The sequence below is a fragment of the Neophocaena asiaeorientalis genome, unplaced genomic scaffold (genome assembly GCF_003031525.2).
Source record: "Neophocaena asiaeorientalis asiaeorientalis breed wild unplaced genomic scaffold, Neophocaena_asiaeorientalis_V1.1 scaffold283, whole genome shotgun sequence".
Lineage (NCBI taxonomy): Eukaryota > Metazoa > Chordata > Mammalia > Artiodactyla > Phocoenidae > Neophocaena > Neophocaena asiaeorientalis.
The window spans coordinates 2,578,864-2,604,296 of record NW_020172827.1 but is presented as its reverse complement, the minus strand read 5'-3'; the positions used below and the strand labels follow the sequence as shown (position 1 = coordinate 2,604,296).

General features: G+C 38.0%; 1 protein-coding gene across 1 annotated transcript in view; it reads left to right on the top strand.

The window, feature by feature from the left end:
• The first annotated feature begins 13 nt into the window (after window positions 1–13).
• TMCO1 (transmembrane and coiled-coil domains 1) overlaps window positions 14–25,433 on the top strand; it is a 46,460-nt gene continuing 21,040 nt past the window's right edge. The window contains exons 1-5 of the mRNA XM_024741972.1: window positions 14–296; window positions 703–780; window positions 9,760–9,819; window positions 21,342–21,388; window positions 22,748–22,815. Of these exons, the coding sequence (XP_024597740.1) occupies window positions 227–296; window positions 703–780; window positions 9,760–9,819; window positions 21,342–21,388; window positions 22,748–22,815 (323 nt within the window). The 5' untranslated portion in view covers window positions 14–226. The remainder of the gene's footprint in view (window positions 297–702; window positions 781–9,759; window positions 9,820–21,341; window positions 21,389–22,747; window positions 22,816–25,433) is intronic.

Here is a 25,433-nt window from a genome sequence, read left to right as displayed (position 1 = left end):
ACGCAGCTCGGTTTCCGCGGGATTCTCGCGGTAGCGCGACACGCCAGGAGGAGCACTTCCGGCGCTGCGCCCAGGAAGCGGAAGTGAGGCTTCCAGGCTGAGAGTGTCGGTGTGTTACTCGGCTGTCCGGAAATCTAGAAAAAAAAAAAATCGTTTTCGTTTCACTTTCCCTGGCTTTCGAGCGCTTCCCCCCTGGCGGGTGGGAGTGCAGAGACTGAAGCGCAAGATGAGCACCATGTTCGCAGACACGCTACTCATCGTGTTTATCTCCGTGTGTACGGCTCTGCTCGCCGAGGGTGAGAGCGGCTGCTTCTCTGACGTTTGATCAGTCCCCGAGGGAAGGATCCTAGGCCCTGGGTCCCTCGAGCCTAGGGAGAGGTCGCGAGCCTTGGCGGGGGTGGGAGTGGGCTTCATCTCCATTCCAGGGAATCTTACCTCCAGGAGCGGGAGGGGTAGTGTGGAATCGATTGCCGAGGTTTCTTCGGTCTAGGGGAGGTTTCACTTGCGTGTTTGTGAAGACACCTTCGTATCGTGTCACAGTTTTGGTTGAAGATTCAGTTGTCTTAACGTTTGAAAAAAGTTAACTATTGGTGAATACAAAGCAAAAAATTGAAATCCATTCTTATCCAACGGTAACCACTAATAAAGGCTGTTGACCGTTCCAAACATTTCTCTATTAGCATGCTGCTTTTAATGTTTCAGGTATAACCTGGGTCCTGGTTTACAGGACAGACAAGTACAAGAGACTGAAGGCAGAAGTGGAAAAACAGAGTAAAAAATGTGAGTATGGGGCTTCCCTGGTGGTCCCCAAAAAAAAAAAAAAAAAAAAAGTGAGTATGGCAACATCCTTTAAAAACAGTTTTCAATACATCAGGCTCACTGAGTGCATGTTCACAGTACATATTTTAGGAGCATCAGCTGATGTAAAAACTTCATAGGAATACAAAGGTGAATCTGACTAGAATTGAAGTCTGTTTAGAAATATAAGATTTTCTTTTTTTTAAAGAAAACTTTTAAAAATAAATTTATTTATTTTATTTTTGGCTGCATTGGTTCTTCGTTGCTGCGTGCAGGCTTTCTCTAGTTGCGGCGAGTGGGGACTACTCTTCGTTGCGGTGTGTAGGCTTCTCATTGTGGTGGCTTCTCGTTGTGGAGCACGGGCTCTAGGCACACAGGCTTCAGTAGCTGTGGCACGCAGGCTCAGTAGTTGTGGCACACGGGCTTAGTTGCTCTGCGGCATGTGGGATCTGCCCGGACCAGGGCTTGAACCCGTGTCCCCTGCATTGGCAGGTGGAGTCTTAACCACTGCACCACCAGGGAAATCCCGAAATATAAGACTTTTATGCAGAATACGTGATACAAACCTCAGTGGAGTGACTGACAAGAGAGGTACTTATGTGCTGTGGTGGTTCTAAAGAAGAGACCCCATTCAGTTGTGAGGGGCCATGGAAGCCTTTGTGATGCAGATAGCCTTGCAGTCCTTCATGTGTAGTTAGAATTTGGACAGAGGATGAGATGAGGAAGGAGTTCCAGACAAAGGAAATAGCATACGTGCAAAAAGGGAAATTTTAACTAGTAAGGTGTGTTTGGAGAACAACAGGTCATGATGATAGGTATCAAGGTAAGTGGTGTCTTCAGGGATAAGCCAACTTTCATTTGGGTCTGATGGTTGAAGGAGTATTTGAGGAAAAGTTTAAGAACAAGTTGAGTTTGTTGTTTTTGAAATAAAACAGGAATTCCACAGGATACAGCTGAGGGGGCTGCTATAGGTATAATGTGAATGGTTCCTTACAAGCTTGATTTGGTTTTCAGTCTCCTTTTCTGCCTTATAAAGATTAACTCTAACTTTCACATCTTAAAATTCTTGTGACTTTCTGTATTCTATGACTTTTCTATATGTCTTCATAAGAGTTTGAAGTTTTCTTTTTTACAACATCCCATTTCTAATATCCACATAGTAACAATTTGTGGTCAGTTGTGTAAAATTATTCTCCTTTTCTAGAAAAGGAGATTGAGACTCAGAAAGGTTAAATGATGTATTAATGTCTCAGAGCAAACAAAGAATTAGAAACCAAATTCAGGCCTTTTAAGTTACGGTTTACTGTTCCTTCATTTATTCAATGTTGTTAATGCACCTCAACATATTTAAAACCAAACTCATTATCTTTACCTTCACACATGTGATCCTTTTGCAGTATTTTCCTATTCGGTGAATGGTACTTCCTTGCTTCCAATGGTGCACGCCAGAAACCTTACTATACTTTCTTCATTTGGCTTTCAGGACACCACAATCTTGGGTTTGCACTTACCTTGTCAATTGGTCATTCTTTTGCAGTTTCCTTTTTGGTTCCTCTTCTTGACCTCCTGTTGTTGGGAGTGACTCAAAATTTATTTTTTTTCCTCTATACTCCCTTAATGAACTCATTTATGTGCTCTATTTGCCAGTGACCCCCAAATTTATATCCTTAGCCCTCTACTAATGCAAGATTCATATATCCAACTATCAACTTGTTAATTCCACTGGAATGTCTAGTGTATATCTCAAACCCAACCTGTCCAAATTGAACACTGTTCCTCACTTCCAAGCCTGCTACATTAGTAGCCGTCACAGTGTCTTGGTCAGTGGTAATCCTGTCCTTGTGTAGGACATAAGGACATAATCCTTTTGTAGTTATCTTTGACTCTTCTCTCACAGCCCACATCCAGTACTGTTGGGCTGCTTTCAAATATATCTAGAATCTGCCCACTTTACATCACCTCTACTGCTAACTACCATAGTCCAAACCACCATCATCCTTTGCATGAATTATTGTGATAGCCTCCAGCAAGTGGTCTTGTTTCTCTGTAATCTGTTCCCAAGATAGCAGCCAGAATAATCTTTTTAAAAGTATATCAGGGGCTTCCCTGGTGCCACAGTGGTTGAGAGTCCGCCTGACGATGCAGGGGACACGGGTTTGTGCCCCGGTCTGGGAAGATCCCACATGCTGCGGAGCAGCTGGGCCCGTGAGCCATGGCCACTGAGCCTGCGCGTCCAGAGTGGAAAAAAAAAAAAAAAAAAGTGTATCAGATCATGTCCCTTCTCTGCTCATAACTCTGTGATGGTGTCCCATTCTGATTCGGAGGAAAAGCCAAAGTTTTTACAGTGGCCTACAGAGGTCCCCTGTTACTGCTCTGATCTTCTTTCCCTCTCATTCGCTCTGCTCCACTCTCACTGACCTGTTTGCTGTTCCTTATTACACATCAGCCTCACTCCTGTGCTGGGACCTATTTAATGGCTGTTCCCTCTATCTAGAATGTTCTTCTCTGTGATATCTGTTTACCTAACCCTTGTATCTTCTTCACATCTTTGTTCACAGCTCACCTCAGTGAGTCTTAACTTGACCACCCTATTTAAAACTGCAGTCAGCCTACCTCCTGTACCACTGCCACTCCTCATCTTCCTTATCCTGCTGTTTTGTTTTGTTTTCATTCATCTGCTACAATGAATGCTTCACTAGGGCAGGGTTCTTTTTTTTTTAATCATTGTTGTTTACTGATGTATCCCATGCACCTAGAAAAGTGGCTGGCACATGGGAAATGTCTAATAAATATTTGTTGATTCAAATACTTCCTTCTATCACCCTGTATGTGCAGTCCACTCTCAACCCCTGATCCTGTTGTCCTCCTGAAGAGTTTTCAGTCTTTCCACATCTCTTCATTTCCACCACCATCACTTAGCCTAAACTTCTGTCACATTTCATTTGATTTACTGTGATAGACTCCTCATTGCTCCACCTGCAGCCACTCAAATTTATTCTGTTCAGTAACACCTGGAGTAGTTTTTCAAAACACAAATCTGATTGTGTTATTTGCCCTTCTTAAAACACTCAATTTCTTCCCATTGCTTTGAGGACAAAGGTGTGTCCTACAAGGTCTAGCGTGGTCGGGTACCTCCCTCTCTTCCTCTCCGACTACATCTGCATCATGTTTTCCCCTCCTTTCTATTCTCTAGCCATCCTCTGAACTAATCTTGCTTTTTCCTACTATGGAACTGGGCTTTTGTATCTACTTTTTCCACTGTCTGGAATAATTTTCCCTTCTCATTTGTCTAATAAACTCCTAGTCATTCTTCAGATCTCAAAGCCTTATTTAGTCTCCCCAGCAGGATCAAATCTTCGGATCATGGACCTTAATTTATCCAGATACTTCTCCTTAGAGAACTTATCATAATTACAGTTTTTTCTATGTATAATTATTATTATTCAAATAATGTCCTCTCCCCAACTGAACTGTAATTTCTATGAGGGCAAAGGCCCTTGTGTCTCTAGCACTTAACACAGGTCCTGGCATAGATTCACTACTTGATAAAAGCATGTTGAATAGCTTAAAGAATAAATGATCTCTGTAACATAACATCACATGTATTCTTTGTGAGGAATTGTTCTGCTATGATCATAAACTAGTTAGCCAGCATGCAGTGGCATCCAAAGACAAATTTCTTCATATCACATGTATCATGGAGTAGTCTTATGAAATACAAAACTCCTTTAGTTTCGAATTTGTTTGGATTAATATTCTCATACCTTAAATACTTATATGAATTTGCTCTGTAGATTTTGGGCTTCCTTAGTATCCACAACTGATTGCCTTGTTTCTAGTTATCTGTATTACAGAAGTTAAGTCTCCTTCACCTGACACCTAAATTCAAAGTAATAGTTGCCAGGCAAAGCTTCCATGGTTGTATTTTTTAATATAATTGACTAATGTGCTTGCTTTGAAGATAAGTATGAGGTAGGTTGGTGATGATTGGAATGTCTCAAGGCATTTCTTATGGTCTTAAGTCCTCTATTTCAGGTAATCTATCAAAACTCAGTGAACATGCACAGACATAGAAAACAGATTTAATGATTATCAAAAGGGAAGGGTTGGGGGAGGGATAAATTAGGAGTTTGGGATTAGAAAATACAAACTACTATACATAAAATACATAAACAGCGAGGTACTACTGTATAGCACAGGGAACTATTCAATAGCTTGTAGTAAACTATAATGGAGAAGAATCTGCAAACGAACTTATGTATATATGTATAACTGAATCACTTTGCTGTACACCAGAAATTCACACAACATTGTAAATCAACTATACTTCAATAAAAAAAAAAACACAAGAACTCAGTAACCATGTATTATTTTCATTTACATGATCAGTTGACACATATGATTGCTTGCTTGCTGTAGAGGTCACCATGATGAGTGCAGTATGCAATGAACGGGCATAGATACTGTCTTCTAGATATTTGTAATCAAATGGATAACTATTATTTAGCATGGGATATTTAATAGGAAGAAATAAGGTAAATTCCCTCTTTGAACAAACGTCTTGATTGCAAACATAATCCCTTCTGACATTCTGTGTTCAAAATTTCATATGGATCCAGGCAAGAAAAGTTTGTAGGGACCAAATTTATAGATGGCCCATGGGAATTCCCTGGTGGTCCAGTGGTTAGGACTCCACGCTTCCACTGCAGGGGGCACGGGTTCAATCCCTGGTTGGGGAGCTAAGATCCCGCAAGCTGTGCAGTGTGACCAAAGAAAAAAAGAAAAAAAAAAAAAAGAGAGAGATGGCCCAGGCATAGAACTTATACATAACTATGATTAACATGTTAAAGGATCTAGTGGAAAATGTAGACAATATGCATGAACAGATGGGGATTTTCAGGAGATGGAAACTATAAAAAAGTGTCACATGGAAATGACAGAAATAAAAACATATCAGACATAAAGGATCCTTTGAGGAAATTATCCGATATGCAAGGCCTTAAAAAATTTTATCTCAGCCAACTATTGGAAAATACACTACACCAAAACAAATGAGTAAACCAAAAAAAAAAGGAAGATATGAACTCCAGGAAACAAGAGCTCCAACACAGGACTCAGGTGAAGGGAATTGCCCGGACGATGATGAAGGCAGATTTAGATCTGACATTCTTAGGAATGTCAGCTGTGCACCAGGTTTAGCTTGTAAGAGGGTGCTAGGAGAAACTTCTTCAGGAAAATTTATAATGCCTAAGGATCTGACTTTGTACAGGAAAGATTTAGACAGCTAACTAAGAATTTGGGGCTGAATTAGTGATAAGTACGGAGACAACCAAACAAATTTTAAAATGCCATAAATCTAGGAAAAACTTGCAGGAAGTTAAATAATTTGCTACATAAATTACCTGTGAACAGTATTTTCATGATCATAATTTTGTAAATGTTGAACTCACATTTAACCAAAATTACAACTATAACAATGGATTTTATGATGTAACTAGCTTATTTCAAGATATAGGGGTTAAAAGAAAAAAAAAAAACTTTATGGGAGTTCCTTGGTGGTGTAATGGTTAGGATTCGGTGCTTTCACTGCCATGGCCTGGGTTCAGTCCCTGATCGGGGAACTGAGATCCCACAAGCCACCGGTGCTACCAAAAAAGAAAAAAGGATATAGGGGTAAATATCAAAATAATTAGCTAAAAGAGGTAAAAGTGGTTGCTCTTTGAAATGAAGGAAATAGGGAGTGGGGGCAAGCATAAGACCATCGCTTATCTTTAAAACTGACTCTTTAAAATAAATGAGTGTTTTACTTTGGTTATTTATTTTTTTAACTATTTTGTATTGGAGTATAGTTGATTAACAACATTATGTTACTTTCAGGTGTACAGCAAAGTGTTTCAGTTATACATATACATGTATCTGTTCTTTAAAATGTTTTCCAGTGACCACTCTCATTGGATGATCACCAACTTGTAGACTATTAAAATAGTTACTACCTGATATTTTAAACTTATATAAAAATCTAATCTATTCACAACTTCAGGCAAACAGAAATTCTTTATGAGTATAAATAAGTAGGCAGTCACAGTTGAAAAAGTAGAAATTTTCTGTCTATTGAAACAATTTTGAATCAGTCAGTACATTTTGGACTTTGATAGCTAATAATGAATTTAAGGTGACTAAAGTGTATTTTCACACATTTCAGTGAACAAACCAATCAATAGTAATAAACCAAACTGAAAGGAAGCCTTGCTATTTCATCTACTCTTTGTTCTGTAATAAAGCGATGGGAATCACAGGCTCAAAATGTAAAAGAATAAAATGAAATGAAAAAAATAATTAAAACCTCAAAAAAAATTTGTAGGGTTTTTGAGGAATACAAAGAAATATAAATATATTTGAATCAGAATTAGGTGTAGATTTCGTATCTTGAGCAGATCTGATCTGAGGCATTATTTGGAGAATACTGGTGTTACCTACAAAGCTGTCCTATTGTGGTGGGGCCTTTGACAAAAGATGCTTTCATAAAGGTACCAAGCTGTTTGATTTAGGTGGTCACTAGACTTAACGAGTGTGCTCTAAACGTCAGTAAGTCTTTTTTCGTTGTGTCACTTTAATAATGTAGACCAATGAAAGAACACTTCAGTAAATGAGAAAGATTAAAGTACTATATGTAATTGGATTCTTGTAACAAAATTATTTATTTGAGAACATTTATTAAGTACGAATTATTGTAAAGTATGAAGTATTTCTTTAGTTTACAGTGCAACAGGATAAAGCTTTTAGAGTAATTTATAAACTGTTTGACAACTCTAATTCAGAATGCAGCAATACCAGGTCATGGGCAAAAAATGTGTTTCATAGTAGACGTCTTTTATTTTTGTCAACTCTGATATCTCCATTTCTTTTCTTTCTTTTTCTTTTTTAGAGGAGGATCTCCCTTTATTTTTAAAAATTAATTAATTAATTTATTTTTGGCTGCCTTGGGTCTTCATTGCTGTGTGCGGGCTTTCTCTAGTTGCTGCGAGCAGGGGCTACTCTTAGTTGCGATGCGCGTGCTTCTCATTGCGGTGGCTTCTCTTGTTGCAGAGCACGGGCTCTAGGCGTGCGGGCTTCAGTAGTTGTGGCACGCGGGCTTAGTAGTTGTGGCTTGCGAGCTCTAGATCGCAGTCTCGGTAGTTGTGGCGCACGGGCTTAGTTGCCCTGCGGCATGTGGGATCTTCCCGGACCAGGGCTCGAACCCGTGTCCCCTGCATTGGCAGGCAGATTCTTAACCACTGCGCCACCAGGGAAGTCCAGTATCTCCATTTGTTGTTATAGGGTGAGGTTCTGGTGAATAAATATCAGCAAAAAGAGTTTCTTCGCAAATTCATGAGGTTAAAAAACCATTAGGTTAATTTATATTATCCCTAGAAAAGATTTATTTAGTCTTAATCCAGTGTGCTAGAAGATCAGGTTAATGTTCATTGTATTATCTTATGTTTCTATTCTCTAGCCTTCTGACTTTTTTTTTCCCCTTGTTCTTTATGCAGTCATGGTTAAATGCCAAGTAGCTTAGCTGTGTTATAGTCCTTCTGAGGTGGGAAAGAAATATTTTTTTCTTTGGTTAATAATAATGATAAAGAATAAAGCATCAATGTTTCTGTCCATTTTGTCTTTTAAAATGTTATTTCTGTAACATCTTGTAGAATTTGACTTAATTTCCTTTTATGATCTCATACTAGTAGTTCATTCTAAATCTCTGTCTTGGGACTTCCCTGGTGGTCCAGTGGTTAAGACTCCAAACTTCCACTGCAGGGCACATGGGTTAGATCCCTGGTCAGGGAACTATGATCCTACATGCCGCCTGGTGCGGCCAAACAAACAAACAAAAAAAACCTCTTTTTTCCCCCTATATATGTCATGTTTTATCTTTTTATCTACCTAGAACAGTACCTGTCACTTAGACACCCAATTCACACACACACATTTTATTATAGTCAGAACTTTTCCATTTTATTTTAGTCAGAACTTTACCATTTTATTTGTAATAGTGGAGTTAAATTGAATTTTATATCTCTTTTATAAAGGAGTAACACCAATTTTGCTTTTAGAATTCAGCATACTTAATATACTAAGGGAAAGATTCCTACCTGCCATTTCTCTTTAATGCAGCTTTCAGAAATAATGCATGTACTGTACTATTTGCTAGTAAAGGAAGTATACTAAGATAGTATAAGAAACAGATAATGTAAATAGAGTAAAGGTAATTTTTGGTGTATCTATTGCTAGTCCATTCATAGGTGATTAAAGATAGTAAATATTAAATAGTTAACACTATTCTTCTTCAAAAGCTTACTGTTACTCTATCGTCATATTAATTGAAAAGCCTCAAAAAAAATTAGTCGTAGCTTTTTTGGCTCTCCTGATCTTCCTACCCTGTGTATGTGTTGCCATTTTTCTGTACTATAATTGTTACTTGATTATGTGCCCTCACTAAATTGCTTTTTAGAGGGCAAGAACCATGTTTATCTTTTTATTTACCTAGAATGGTGCCTGTTAACTTAGGCAGCCAATAACTGAATGAATGAATGCCCACCTTCTATGGTGAATATGAGAATGGTACTACAATTAATCACCTGAGAGCAGAATTTTTAAATTGTGCTTAGACTCTACCTAAGGCAATCACCCACAGCTAATGGTCTGAAAATCATCTCAGTTTTGATTATGACTTTGTGTTTATAAAGTCCTTTATGGGTATTTAATTAATGATGCTTACAATATTGCTGTTTTATTTTTAGAATATTGTGTCTACCTTTTACTGTCAGCAGGTGTGGGAGCATACCAGTTAACCATGACCATAATCAAAGGCAGCGTGTAACTTTCTTGTAAGCTTCTTTCATTGGTTCAGCTGTGATAAAACATTCTTTGTTTCTTTTGTGTAATGCATAATTAATTTTTACTGTGTTACTATGTTGTTTACAGTGGAAAAGAAGAAGGAAACAATAACGGAGTCAGCTGGTCGACAACAAAAAAAGAAAATAGGTAAGATGAGTTATTGGTATACAAAATATTGAAGTTTCTTGGAAGAAATAAATTCTTAGATAATGAAAATGGAATAAAGTATTTAGTAGTGGTAACTTACGTTTGTATAGTTTTATGGTCTACAAAGCACTTGCATATGTTATCTTACTTGATTCTCTCGTTTTTGCTCTTAGGTTTGAAATTTCAGTTTAGTGAAATGGTGTTGACAGTCATGGCTTTTGAACTTGGCTGAAGGTTCTTGGCATAGTTTGTAAAAGGGTATTGTTTTTCTTATCTGAGATGATTATTTCCAGTTAAGTCTGAGTTACTTGTATTTATTGTTGCCATAACTTCCTTACTGAGAATTGACTGGTGATGGAGATCTACCAAGATGTAGGAAATTTTCTGCTGAGCAATTTTACCTAGTCTGCAAAATAATTATATGTTTTTGGTTTTCCAGTGTAATTTAGAATTTAATACAGAATGTAGTTCAGTTCCAAAAAGACAACTTATAAGTGACTGCCTGTGATTTCTATTTATACTTTATGATGCTTCCTGATTCTACAGTCAGAACAAAATGGTTGTGAAATTGTGTATTTGGCTCAGAAACTATGTCTCTATGCCTAGGTCACTGCTGTTAAATCCTGGGAGATTACTCTACCAGGCTAGACTATACAATTGTTCTGTTCTGGTTAAAGCTTGTCAGTTTAGTGTAGGGGTATCAGATATGTTCTAAATGGCTTATTCATTTAGTTCCATGGCAAGATGCTACTGTACATCTGCTCTGTATGTGTCAGTCACTCTGGTGGGCATTGGAGAAACAAAGTAGGAAAAAATTCTGTCTTTTAAGACAGGGGTCCCCAATGCCTGGACCACGGACCATTATGGGGCCACACAGCAAGGGGTGAGTAGTGGGTGGGTGAGGGAGCGAAGGTTCATCTGCCGCTCCCCATAACTCTTCATCGTATGCACTACCACCTGAACCATCCCCACACACACACACCCGCCCTCCTCGTCTGTGGAAAAATTGTCTTCCACGAGACCGGTCCCTGGTGCCAGAAAGGTTGGGGATTGCTGTTTTAAGAGGTCTAAAGAGGAAAAACAGATCAATACAGTGTAATACTTACTTTTTAGAGAGATATTCTGAGTGTCATAAAAGTAAAGAAGAAAGGATATCCAAACCAATCTAGAGGACCAGGTTTTCTTTAAGAGATAATGCTTAAGCTGAATCTTGAAGCTTTAGTGTGCGTTAACTAAGTAAAAATATAAATAAATAAAATACTGATCAGTTGAGTTCTTACCATCTGCAACACCCTGAAGTAAGCACTTGACATTTTTTAATTCTCTTAACAATGGTATGTGGTAGTGAACAGTGTTACCTCAATTTTAGAGATGAGAAAATTGAGGTTTAAGTAACTTGCTCTTGGTCATTCGGTGGTATGATGGATTAAGTCAGTGGTAGAGAAGGGGTTTGAACCTAGTCATTCATAACTTTAAGAATCTGCAGTTTTTTAAAATAAATTTATTTATTTATTTATGTTTGGCTGCTGTGGGTCTTCGTTGCTGCACGTGGGCTTTCTGTAGTTGCAGCAAGCGGGGGCTACCCTTCCTTGCAGTGCGTGGGCTTCTCACTGTGGTGGCTTCTCTTGTTGTGGAGCACGGCTCTAGGCACGCGGGCTCAGTGGCTTGCAGGCTCTAGAGCACAGGCTCGGTAGTTGTGGCACATGGGCTTAGTTGCTCCACGGCATCTGGGATCTTCCCAGACCAGGGCTCGATCCCGTGTCCCCTGCATTGGCAGGCAGATTCTTAACCACTGCGCCACCAGGGAAGTCCCAAGAATCTGCATTTTTAAGCCTTGTATATTCTCGGTAGAAGGATAGGCATATACAAAAGCATAGAGGGATCAAATAGCAAGGTATATACCTGGAACTATAAATAGTTTAGTATAACAACTAAAAAAGAAGGTATGTGTAAAGTACAAGCAGACAAGGCTAGAGAAATAAGTAGGGCCTAAACTAAGGTAAGGAGGTTAACGTATGCAGAAGTCTTCCTGTAACCATTAAGGGATTTAAACAGATTTGAAATCAGATTTTAAGGAAGACAACTCTGGCAGTAGTTTGGAGGATAAATCAGAGAGGGGATCATTCTGGAGGCAGGGAAGTTATGAGGCTTTTTAAGTATCCTAGGCATGCAAATGGCAAGAACCTGAACCTAGGCATTGACAATGGGAATGGTGCAGATTCAATGGATATAGAGGAAGTAGATGTAACAGGACTTGAAGGCCTTTTTTTTTTTCTCTTAATTTTATTTATTTATTTGGCTGCATTGGGTCTTCGTTGCTGCACACAGGCTTTCTCTAGCTGCGGCAAGCGGGGGATACTCTTCATTGCGGTGCGTGGCCTTCTCATTGCAGTGGCTTCTCTTCGTTGCGGAGCACAGGCTCTAGGTGCACGGGCTTCAGTAGTTGTGGCACGCAGGCTCAGTAGTTGTGGCTCGTGGGCTCTAGAGCACAGGCTCAGTAGTTGTGGCACATGGGCCTAGTTGCTCCATAGCATGTGGGATCATCCCGGACCAGGGATTGAACCCAAGTCCCCTGCATTGGCAGGCGGATTCTTAACCACTGTGCCACCAGGGAAATCCCAGGACTTGCAGACTTTTTAGATGTAGGGTATGTAGAGATGAATGAATCTGGGAAAAAGCCCAGATTTCTGATTAGGAGAGGAAATAATCAGAGAAATTGCAGATTGGGATGAGGAAGAGGAGAGGATGATTTCAGGTTTGAACATGTTAGATTTGCAGTGTCTGTGTGACAACAGGGCGGAAATACTTGGTACACTGTTGGATGTATGGTTTGGAGCTGGCAGAGAGATAAAGGCTACAAATAGAATTTAGAATCATATGATTATAAATTATAATTGAGTCCACAAGGTAAATGAAATCACACAGGGAGACCATATAAAGTAAGAAAAGCAAAGAGCTAAGGATGGAGAGTTTTGAGACATAGAAATTTAAGGGGTAGAAGAAGAAGTGGAGCTTGGAAAGGTATTGCCAGGGAAGTTGGAAAGGAGTTGTGTCACGGAAGTTGAGGGGAGAGTTTCAGAGGACAGGAAGTGTTAGAGGCTGGGTATTAAATATCTAAGAGGCAAAACAGAGATAATTAGTGATTTAGCAAGAATAATTTCCGTGGCATGATAAGGGATAGAAGCCAGATTGTATAGATTAGGGAGATAATGCATGGTGAGGAAGTAAAGACATTGAACATGGGTAATTCTTTGGAGTAGCTTTGCTATAAAGTATAGGCAAGATATAAAAATGGAAGGCACATTACCCACTACCCTTAAAATTGACAGCACAAACTATCTATACTCAAAATTATTTTACCATGGAATGCTACCTTAAATTGTTTGCTCACCAAAATGTCATCAGAAGGTAAAAGAAATAATATTTATGAAGAGTTGCTTGTCAAAATCTAATAGGAGTTACAAGACATAATATTTGTTAGGAGTTGCTTGAAGGACCAACATCCTATCCATTCTGTAGATTTATAAATTTTACTCCTAAATTAAACCAGACTATCAGAAATCTGTAAACCTAAACTTGTATATAGTTTTGGACTTTATAAAATTGCTTCTACTCTATTTCTCCTTGACATTTGCACTATTAGACATGTCATGAAAAACTCAGCCAGATAAAATTTACTGTAGTTGCTATGGACTATCTTTGAGAACATTATCTACAACATTGCATGATACCCCTTTGACGAGAAATTATGGAAACTTTATAGTAGTTTTCAGTGTCAAGACAAGCAGTGATTCTCATAAATAATTGATTTATTTTTTATCTTATTGACCCTGTGCTTGAACTGATGGTTTTTCCCTCTACTTTGAGACTGGCTGCTAATAAGCATAGAGTCAGATTTGCTGTTCATCTCCAGCAACTTTATAAGACCAGTTAAATGTATTTTTGTAGACTGACCCTATCTACAATTTTGTTATTATGCAACCCTTACTTTCCCTTTGCTCAGATTCCCCACTTGGGTTTCTTTAAAATAAAAAATATATAGGTATGACTTCCCTGGTGGCACAGAGGTTAAGAATCCACCTGCCAATGCAGGGGACACGGGTACAAGCCCTGATCCAGGAAGATCCCACATGCTGCAGAGCAGCTAAGCCCATGCGCCACAACTACTGAGCCTGCGCTCTAGAGCCCACGAGCCACAACTACTGAAGCCCATGTGCCTAGAGCCCGTGCTCCACAAGAGAAGCCACTGCAATGAGAAGCCCGTGCACCGCAACAAAGAGTAGCCCCCGCTCGCCGCAACTAGAGAAAGCCCGCGAGCAGCAACGAAAACCCAGTGCAGCCAAAAATAAATAAATTTATTTTTAAAAAAGCAAACATATATATACAGTAATGGGGAGACTATAAAGAATGATATTGCTGCATTGAAAGAAGGGAGTTTTTAGTAAGAGGGGTGTGGTCAGCAATATTCAGTGTTTTAGAGAAGCAAAATGTCATTGATATCACTAGGTGAAGCTCTTAGAGATAATGGTCTTGGATAGAGACATTAATTTGAAACTGAGGTGTCTGAAGATTTTATGTTTCCCATTCTTAATTTCAGGAGCAGATGTCTTGGTTATTTTACGTTTCCGTCTCATAAAAGAGAAACTACTTTTGATGTATGAATTTTATTTAGATCTTTTGGCTGCAGTCAAGTTACCTCAAGTAATGAGGAATTTAAGGATACATGTGATCCAGAACTCAGGAAAAGCTGAACTATTTGGTTACAGGAAGGCAGGAACTGTGTTAAAGCAATTCCTGCAGGCAGAGCAAGCCCTGGGATAAAGCCAGACATTGGGCTCCACTATTAATTTTTAGTACTTCTCTCTCTTCTGTTGTTCAGCTTCCCCACTTTCTCTGCAGTGCTTCCGTAGCATTTAATTTTTGCCTGTGCCTAACTTTGGCTTGTCTCCTCTGGTTCTTTCTATATCGGTATTACTCATAATGTGCTCTCTAGACCACCTATATCAGTATTGCTTGAGATACTTGTTACAAATGAAGGGTTCTGAGTCTTACTCCCAGGCTTTACTGAATCAGCATTTCTGGACATGGGACACAGGAGCCTGCTTTTTTAACAAGCTGCCCAGATAATTTTTAGATGAACTAAAGTTCAAGAGCCAGTTCTACATTACTATTTTGCTGTTTCTGCTCCCACAGTTAAATGATTTACTTTCCCAATATTTTCTGGTTTAAATTCCTGCAAGAAGGAATCCAACTAGCTCAGCTCATCTTTTTATGCTGTAGGTCATGGGTAAGTCTATGGATTGGCCTCCTTTTTGGTCAGTAGTGGCAGGGCAGGGGATGTTAGGAATATTCATAAGGTTGAACCTCAACAGAGACTATGATGAGAGGGAGATATTCCCCAGAAGGTGACCAGAGAAGGGAGAGCAGGCATTCTGAAGCTTTGCTGAATGGGGTGTGTATCTCCTTTCTTGGTGACTTGGAAATATGGGAGGACATTTTTGAAATTTATTTGGGGCCCTGAATTAATATATTTATTCTAGATGTTTATCTATGCTATTTGGATTTTCTATAAAAGAAGGCTGTATCAGGCATTTCATTTAAATTTTGCTTCTCCCAATCTACATGAAATTTTAAAGGCATGTTATTAATTGGTCTTCCATTCAAAACAACTCAGAATATAGAAATGTCTATGGCATACCTAACTCTTTTAATCTATAGAGAAGCATCTGCTATTTTGATCATCTCTTCCTTATTTGAGAATGTTCCCCATCTCCCAAACTGTCAGTTTGATCAGACTACCCAGTTGCCCCGTGAGTACTTTAATTGATTTATATTCTTTGACAGAAAAGTCACTGGTTATTTATTTTTTATTTTTTAAATTTTTTTGGCTCATTGGATCTTTGTTGCTGTGCCTGGGCTTTCTCTAGTTGTGGTGAGCGGGGTTGCAGTGCGTGGGCTTCTCATTGCAGTAGCCTCTCCTGTTGTGGAGCATGGGCTCTAGGCGCGCGGGCTTCAGTAGTTGTGGCACATCGGCTCAGTAGTTGTGGCTTGCAGGCTTTAGAGCGCAGGCTCAGTAGTTGTGGTGCCCGATTCTTAACCACTGCGCCACCAGGGAAGTCCCGTCACTGGTTATTGACTAAGGTAAATGGTGACGTGTTCCTTTCTTAGTTAAATTATATTAACTTATTGTACAAAGCCTAATGCTGTCAAAAAAAATGTGTGATAGATTGGCTTGAGGTTTGTTCATTCTTTGGTCAGAATGGATGTCATCGTTGCTACTAGTGGATTCCAATAGCTACAAGAAATGTAGCTTCTTTATAATTAGAGTATTCCCTTTTAGAATTTTAATGTTTCCTTTTGTCTGTCATCTTGGATAATAAATCATCCTAGAATATAAATATATCTCCTTTATATTTCCAGTTTTTTCTCTCCATGAAATTTCCTTAAATTTCATAGAGGTGTATTCCAAAAGTTCAGTAGTAAAAGGGTGTATAGAATTCCTTTCAAATGGAGGAATTGAGGTATGATTCTCCTCTGTATTAAATCCTGAGGTTCTGAATGCCATAAAGAATAGTTCACACAGGACAAGTGAACACTGAATGACATAGAATATTTATTTCCAGCACTCGGCTTGGAACCTTTAAATTCTAGATCTTCAGGGGAGGTGTAGAAGGTTTTAGACATAGTTTTCTCCCTTCTTATGTCCACATAGCAGTTGAAAGGTGGGCTGGGAAGTACAACCATCTTGGAAGCCTTGGGCTTCTAGATGTTGAGTTTTCTCAAAGGAGAAAACTAAGGGTGAGTGAATCTTAGGAGGAGGTTCACTAGCTATACTTCTTTTTTTTTTTTTTTTTTTTTTTTTTTTTTTGCGGTACACGGGCCTCTCACTGCCGCGGCCTCTCTCGTTGCAGAGCACAGGCTCCGCGGCCATGGCTCACGGGCCCAGCCACTCCTCGGCACGTGGGATCTTCCCGGACCGGGGCACGAACCCGTGTCCCCTGCATTGGCAGGCGAACTCTCAACCACTGCGCCACCAGGGAAGCCCTAGCTATACTTCTTTTAAGTAACACACCACCAAGATGAAAATAACATTAGACTGAGACAGTGACTTCCCTACCTTATTGGGGCCAAGAAACAACTTTTTGAGAGGAGTTATGCTAGTTAACTGACAACAGTTAAGGGCTAAGTTACACACAGAGCAATAGAGAACCAGTCAAACACTTTTACTTATTTCAGTATACTCTTAACTATTTGGGGTACTAGAAGTTAAGAGTTAATTAACTAGCTTTTATTGCATCATCTCAGCCAAAATTGTTCTCATAATTACATGAAGCATTATGCTCAAATATTTGATTGCTGCTAATAAACAATATAAATCATCATTTCAAAATAAATTGTTTGCACTTATTTTGACTTACTAATGTGACTTTCCCAGAAATTATTCACTTGAGGAAACAAAGTTTCTTGATAAGGGAAAAGCAGGTTATTTAAAAAAAGATACTTTTTTCAATACAGTTTATTATTTTCAATACAGTTGGATTATTCTTATAAAACCATGTATTACATGGTGGTTATATTGACAAACCTGTCTTCATAAGCATATTTAACCCATAATGTAATGTAAAAACTTTATTTTTAGGGACAATAGTTGGTTTTGTTTTTGTTCCTCTTTTGTATTGCTGGTAATTAAAAGTAAAATTGGTTAGGAAATAACATTTAAAATTTACTTAAATCATTGAGGCTTAAAGAAAAGTATATATGATTACAGTATGAGAGATAGAAACTCTAAAAGGATGTTTTAAGTACTTTTAAGGACTTAAATGTTTCATTTCTCATTGTGTCTAACAGAATATCCTTGTAAAACTTGAATCTTACATTTTAAAATAATGAGAATGAATAGAATAAATCTTTGCCTAGCAGTTTTATTAGAGTCAGGGTTTGGTAGTCATAATGGAAGAGAGATAGAGAAGGAGTTTAATAATTTTCTAAGACCGGAAAGAAAATAAAGAGGGTAAAAGAGAACGTGGGTATTGAGAGAGAGAGAGAGAGAGAGTAAGAGAGAGAGAGAGACAGACAGACAGAGAGAGAGAGATTAGGAGGATCTGAAATACGATTAATGAGCTGGGAATGGAGAAAACTGAAAATGGAAAAACTTTAGACTAGGCATTGAGGTTACTGGGGAGAGGGGAGGTATATAAACCTAACTGTGGCTTTATGGAGATATTTACAAGTTTATCGTTCGTAACTTGGGGAGTACATGAAATTGCTTCCCTATTGGTAACATTTCTATTAGATCAGGTTTGCTGTTTCCCACATGGGCATTTCTGGATTTCTGAAAACTCTTTCATTGTCTAGGACTTTAAATGTTATAGTGCTTGTAGTGTTTACGCTTCTTGAGGCATCTTAGCATTTCCTACCAACTAAGCCCATCAAGGTCATAGGAAACTTGACTCTGTTTCTTTTATCCCCTCCAAAACCAGACGAATGTTAACTTATTTCTGAATTATTTGAAACCAACAAAACCTACTTTATGTGTATACGGTGGGTACCTAAAAACAATTTGAGTTGAAAAATCTTCAGGAACCAAGCACAGTAGTGTTGGGATATATCATAAACCTGTACTGCTGTATTCTTCTTAAGCCATGTATACATACAGTCTACCTTGACACTACATATGGTTAGAGCTTCTGTTTGGACATAATTGAAAAAAGTGTAATAGAACTTCATAAAAATGGTGTCACTTTAGTGTCCTCTCAGCCTTTCAGGCTTTAAGTGCCTCTTCAGCCTACCAGCTTTATCAAAGACTCCTGTCCCAGAAAAGGGATTTTTGGTGTAGGGTATCTTCAGATCAGCTTTTATTATATTGCTGATTCATTAAGCAATATTGAGCATATACTACAATACTGAGCAACTAACCACTTGCCAATTACTGAGGATACAAAGATGAAGAAGTCCTCGTCCTCCAGGAGCCTGCCATCCAGTTGCATTGTTAAGTACATAAACAGATCATTATAACAAAATGTATAAACTCGGTGAGTATAATGATAGAGATGTGCTTGGAATATTCTGGAAGCATAAAGAAAGGACTTCTAATCCGGTGTCTAAGACTGCATTGTCCAATACAGCAGCCTGTAGCTACATTTGACTGTTCAGATTTTAAATTAATTAAAATAATTAATAAATGAAGTTGAAATTTTAGTTCCTCAATCATACTGGTCACATTTCATTGCTCAGTAGCTACATATAGCTAGTGACTACTGTATTGACAGCACAGATGTAGGATATTTTCATAATTGTAGAAAGCTTTTTAGAATAGTATTGTTTAAGGAATCAAGATTGTCGAAGGAGGTGACACAAGAGCTGAGGCTTAAAAGTTGAGTACAGGCTAGCTAGGAAAGGGTTTGATGGGGTAGGATAAAACAGTCTAGGTGGAAGTAGGGTAGCCAACCATCCGAATTTGTCTAGTCCGAGGAGTTTATTGGGATGTGAGATTTTCAGAGCTAAAACTGGAACAGTCCAGGGAAGACTGGGACACTTGGTCACCCAAGGTAGAAGAGACTTTATGAACAAACACACTGAATCAAGAGAAAAGCATCATATATACCGGAACTTAAAGTTGTTTGGTATTGTAAGAACATAAAAATTTACGGGAGTGCTTGGAAATGTGGCTGCAGAAGTAAGCAGGGGCCAGATGCAGGACTTGCAGGTGATAGTGAAACATGATCTTGGGACTTCCCTGGCAGTTCAGTAGTTAAGACTCCACGCTTCCATTGCAGGGGGTGCGTCTTATCCCCCATGGGGGAACTAATTTCCCACATGCTGCGTGGCGTGGCCAAAAAAAAAGAAACATGATCTTGTAGGGATGAAAAGCCATGGAAGGATTTTAAGCTGGGGAGTATCAAGATTTTGTTCAGTTTTGCCTTTTAAGTAGATCTGACTGCATTTATGTAGAAGATGGATTTAAGGGAACAAGTTTGGAGGCAGATCTGTTAGGAGACTTGAAAGTAATATAGGTAAGAGATGTTAGAAATCCTAACTAAGGAAGTGATAGTAAGGAGGAGGGGAAGAGGTAGATTTCATAAGTATTTATGAGGTATAATTAATAGAACTTGGTGCTTGATTGAAGATAGAGTAGGGAGTCAAGGATGTGCCAAGGTTTCTAGCATAGATGCTTTTCTATACCTTTCTTTTCATGTCTCAGTGGTAGTCCTTTTCCCCCTCTACTTGGTTTTACGCCTGTTTACCTTCTAGTCATCCCAATCTTCAAACACCCAATTTTAAAAAGTCTTATTACATTTTAAGAGGGCTGCTCAGGTAGAAAAAGAGCTCTAGCCCCTGAGATACACCTTAGTTCCACCCCATTTTGTTCATTTTGTTCCATATATCTTCATAATCCCCACTTTCTCCTGCCTGTATCCTTTCCTCCCAGGGAAAACAAACTGGATAGGAATGATTTTGGACAAGGAAGCATATATTCGTCTCACCGTACATTGTTTGGAAACTACAGTCTGCGGTTCCCATAGGCCTGTTCTTCCTTTCCTGAAGTTGCAGCCCTCACACCAGTTTCATATATTCCAATTGTATATTTTTTATTTTAGAGGGTATTATATTTTAATTCCATAATCTTCCTGTGAGGGTGAGGATTTGTGTGTGTTTTGTTCATTCATTTATCCCTAGTGCTCAGAAAAGTGCTCGGCATTTAGTAGGTAATCAATAAGTATTTGTTGAATGAATTGATCCTGGTGATAAAAATGCATAATCAAAGAAAGCAGTAGCATAGTATATATAGAGATCATTGTGTTGGGAGTTGGGAAACTTGAATTCTCATCCTGGCTTTGGCATAAAATACCTGTGTGGTCTCTGAGAAGTCACTTCTCCTTTGCTGGGCCTCAGTTTCTTCATAAGTACAATAAAGTCCCTTACGTTGATGGAATACAGTAAATAAGGTCATTAATGTACAACTGAGACTTCTTTAGCAGTTTAGGTTCTGTGTATATAACAGTTTTCTTGAAATATATGTCAAATTTCCTAGCTTTCCAAGTGACTTAACTATGAAACTATGCTTATTTTTAGATTGATTTGACTGTAATATGAAAGAACCTGAATCTTAAATTCATTTTAATTGGCTCTTAATTTTTAGACTCCATGCTCTCTTAGAGAAACTGAAAGAGGGGGGAAAAATCGTAACAGATGGGTAATTAATACTTGAAACCTAAGTACAGTCATTATGGTTATACTTCCTTTTGATGTAATGTAAGAGTATATCTTAATGTACAGAGTCCAGACACTTAAAGTTTAAATTAAACTTTAAATATTTTTATTTATTTAATTTGAACTATTTTGGTGCCCTGCTTCATTTGAATTTTCTGTTAGTACAAAGTATACAGTATTCCATGTGTTCAGCTTATCTTATTAAGTGATACTGAGACAGAAGTGCTATTATAGTCATCAGGCAGTGACAGTTTAACATCTGCTTTGCGCTCAGCGCTTTGTATATTAACCAGTTCATTAATTCTTTGCAGAGCGGCAAGAAGAGAAACTGAAGAATAATAACAGGGATCTATCAATGGTAAGAGTCCTAAATATAACTTCATGATGAACCACGTGTTTTTCAGCAAAAGACCCTGATTTTCATCAAGTACACTGCACTTACCTTTTCAGAAATTTATAGTTAATGCAGGCTATAAATAATATCATGGTTGTTTCTGGACCAAATAGAAGTGAAAATATGCTACTGGACTGAAACCTCGTGTTAGTAATATGAATAGCTTTTTTTTTAGGCTCTCTCGAAGTCATAATTTGTCCCTTTCACACAGTTTTTATTAGCTTCCACCTTACATTTTCAAATGAAGTAGCTTATTTTCTTTTTCTTCCTCATGTTATTGCTGAATCTTTGGCTTTATGGTGACCTGGTAATCCCAAATAGGAGTTGGAGCATCATAGATGGACTTTATTGTGGCCTTTATTCTCTAAGAGGCCTTTTGATCTGAGGGTCAGGCATATCATAAAGTGTAAGGAAAAGTGATTTTATTAGCCATTTACTCATTTTTTATAAAGAGTAGAGTTCAAGCATGTCTTTCTGAGGTGTAGGTAGGCTAATTATATGGCTTGACTTATTTTTCTACTTAATTTCTGTATATTCAACACAGGACATCTAAACTGTGCAACAGTTGTCTTTTGCTTACCAAGAGACCTTTGCTGTATTATTTTATCTTCTGTTTCTTGAAATTCTTATTAAGAAAGATCGTAATTTAGAAGTGCATTTTTTTTGAAAATAGCTTTTCTGTTCTTGCAACTATTACATGTTCATGAGACCAAATTTGGAAACTGCAGAAAGAATAGATAAAAAATGCTGATAAACTGTTAATCTTATATCTTTATGATCTTTTATTTGTTTATACTTTTATGGCACATGTAATTAAGAAAGAAGTTAGCTGCAAGAAACAAAATGCTTAATAATGGCTTAAACATATAAAATGTTTTTCACTTGCTCAAGAGGTGCAGAGGTTGGTGGTCCTGGCCTGCTGTGGCAGCACAGTAATGGCACTAAGGACTCAGGTTAACCTTCCTTAGCTTATGGTCGTTTGGTTGTTTGATGGTGTTTTACTGTCAGGCATTATGTTCTTCATTCCAGGCAAGAAGTACGGGCAAAAGGCCTAAAGGGATGCTAGCCAAGTTTGTCCCTTTTAAAAGTTCTGGTTGGTACTTACATCTCATTGGCCAGAGTTGGGTCATATGACCACCCCAATAATATTCATCAGAAGCTGGCAAGGAGAAGAGGCCTTGGAGGTGGAGGGTGGGTTAGCCAATAAACAGCTTTTTGCCAAGGAGCATCTTTTAAAAATGACGTAAACCAAAACTTTGAGGGGTGTGCTGTAGTGTTGGTTTTTCTCTAGTGTAAAATAACAATTCGTTGGTTTCCTTCCAGGTTCGAATGAAATCCATGTTTGCAATTGGCTTTTGTTTTACTGCCCTAATGGGAATGTTTAATTCTATGTGAGTAGCCTTTTATATGGTTTTATCTAAATATTGCTCTATGTGTGTGTATGTGAACAATTAGCTTTTTTGGTAATATTTTGATATTTCAAATTTACAGAAGTTACAAGAATAGTACATTGATTAACCAGATTCACAGTTGTTAACATTTTGCCTCATTTGCTTTCCTTTTTTCTGTTTCTCCATATCATATATGTACTCATTCATACATTATTTGTATATTTTTCTGAATCATTCAAGAGTTTGTTGTAGGCTTCATGCCCCTTTACCCATAACTACTAAAGTGCGTATTTCCTAAGAACATGGACATTCTCTTACTTAACCTCGATCCAGTTATCAAAATCAAGGGAAATTTAATTTTGATGGAATACAATTATATGATAACTTTTTCACCCTCTTAATATTGAAGATATCTTATATGTAAGGCAAAGACTAAGGTTTTATGGGTCCTTTAAAAAGAATTTAATACGTCTCCTGGGTTTTTAAGTTCCTTAATAACAAACTTCTTCAAAATGAAGGTAGTCATACAGAGATGTTTTGACTCTTAAAATAGAGTCTTAACAACTATAATCTTGTTTAATAATAAGGTAGGTTACTGTTGTCTAAACTAGCATATAGCAGGCCTGAGTAATTGTAGGACTGCTTTTGACAGAACCTGGGAAAATATCCAGAGATGACAAGCTGTCATTTCTTACCTTTCAGAGCTCTCCTGAACTATCCCACGCATTTTCCGCACTCACTCTTTTCCTTCCGTTTCTCCTACTCTTCCTCCCCTGCTTCATTTCTACCTGTCTGTCTCTCTCTCCTTGTACCCACACCCCACCCCACCTCCAGTCTGTTCTTCTCTTCTCACCTGTCAAGGGCCTACTTTGTGCCAGGCATTGTGCTACGTATCAGAGTATAACAAATAAGATGTGTTCCCTGCCCTCAGTAATATCAAAATTTTATAGAAAGAAAGGACAAACAAATCAATACATTGATGGATGTTACAATAGATGTGTGTGTGTGTGAAATATAGTAGGGGGGGAAAAGGGGAGTGGTTATTTTTACTTAGGTGAGGCACCAAAGGGAATGTCCAAAATGATTTTAATACAAAATTTCCACTTAACTAGTGATTACTAAAATCATAGACCTTTACTGCTGAAAAGGGCCTTTGGAAGATTAAATAACTTGCCCAAGGTCTCTAGAAGTCTCATAATTTCTAACTTATAACTCTAAACTCAGTATCCTTTTTTCACTGCTATGCTTTCTCTCATTTCTTGGGTATATATCACCGTGGATTACCAGGCAAACCAAACACTGAAAGATTTTGTAGGTAACTAGTAAACTTCATTGATACAACTCAAATACTCAAATATTCTTTAATTTGTCACATTCTGGACAGTATAGAGCTAGCTAAGTACTCATCTATATTTTAAAAATTTGATGCTTATCATCTTATTTTTCTCATACTTATGATTTTTAAAATAATATTTTTATAGGTTAGTGGTGTGTGTATGTAGAGCTATACTTACTGGTCTTGGCTTTATTGTGTGATACCTACAATAAATTTGAATCACTGCTTTGCTTGAAGTTCAGCATTTGATTTTATTCCTTAGTCTTATGTACAGGTGGGTTCTAACGAAATAGGCTAATTAAGAAAGAACTGTGGGGAATATAGCCAATATTTTATAATAACTCTAAGTGGAGTATAATCTTTAAAAACCATGAATCACTATGTTGTACACCAGGAACTTATTTAATATTGTAAAACTTATGTATACCTGAATTTTTAAAAAAAGAAAAGGAAGAAAGAATGGTGGCCATTTCTACCAGTGGTAATGCTGCCTTATATTCATGTGGTTCCCTTTCTTAATGTTATTTGTGAACATATCGTGGTATGAATGGCTGGTCTATGGGAAGGGCATCTGATTCAAATATATTTTTCTCCCAATGCCATATTTTTCCCCTCAGGTGTAACCTTTTATTACATTTTTTTCTGTAATCATTGAAGTAATAAATTCTTACTGGAAAAATTCCAATAATATATAAATGTATAAAATATAAAGTAAAGATCACTCTGCCTTCCTCAAATGAGTACGTGTCCTTTCAAGATTTGTACTTCTTCTCTCTGTATACAAACATTTAGATATTTGTATGTATTAATTTTTATACTCCAAAATGGTTGTTTTGTAACCTGCTGTAGTTACCTGTGATGATTTTTTAAATACAGTATGTGTAACTCTTGCATAATCATTTTTAGAGGATTTTTTAAAAATTTTTTTTAAAAAATTATTTTTATTTTTTTGGCTGCGTTGGGTCTTCATTGCTGCATGCAGGCTAGGATTTTTAATATTATTTATTTATTTATTTGGCGGCACCAGGTCTTAGTTGTGGCTCATGGGCTCCTTAGTTGGGGCTCGTGGGCTCCTTGGTTGTGGCGTGTGAACTCTTAGTTGCAGCTTGCATATGGGATCTAGTTCCCTGACCAGGGATCAAACCCGGACCCCCTGCATTGGGAGGGCAGAGTCTTAACCACTGTGCCACCAGGGAAGTCCCATCTTGCATAATCATTTTTAATGTTTGTCAGTATTCTATTGAATGGATGTACCCTAACTTATATAATCTTCTATTAATCT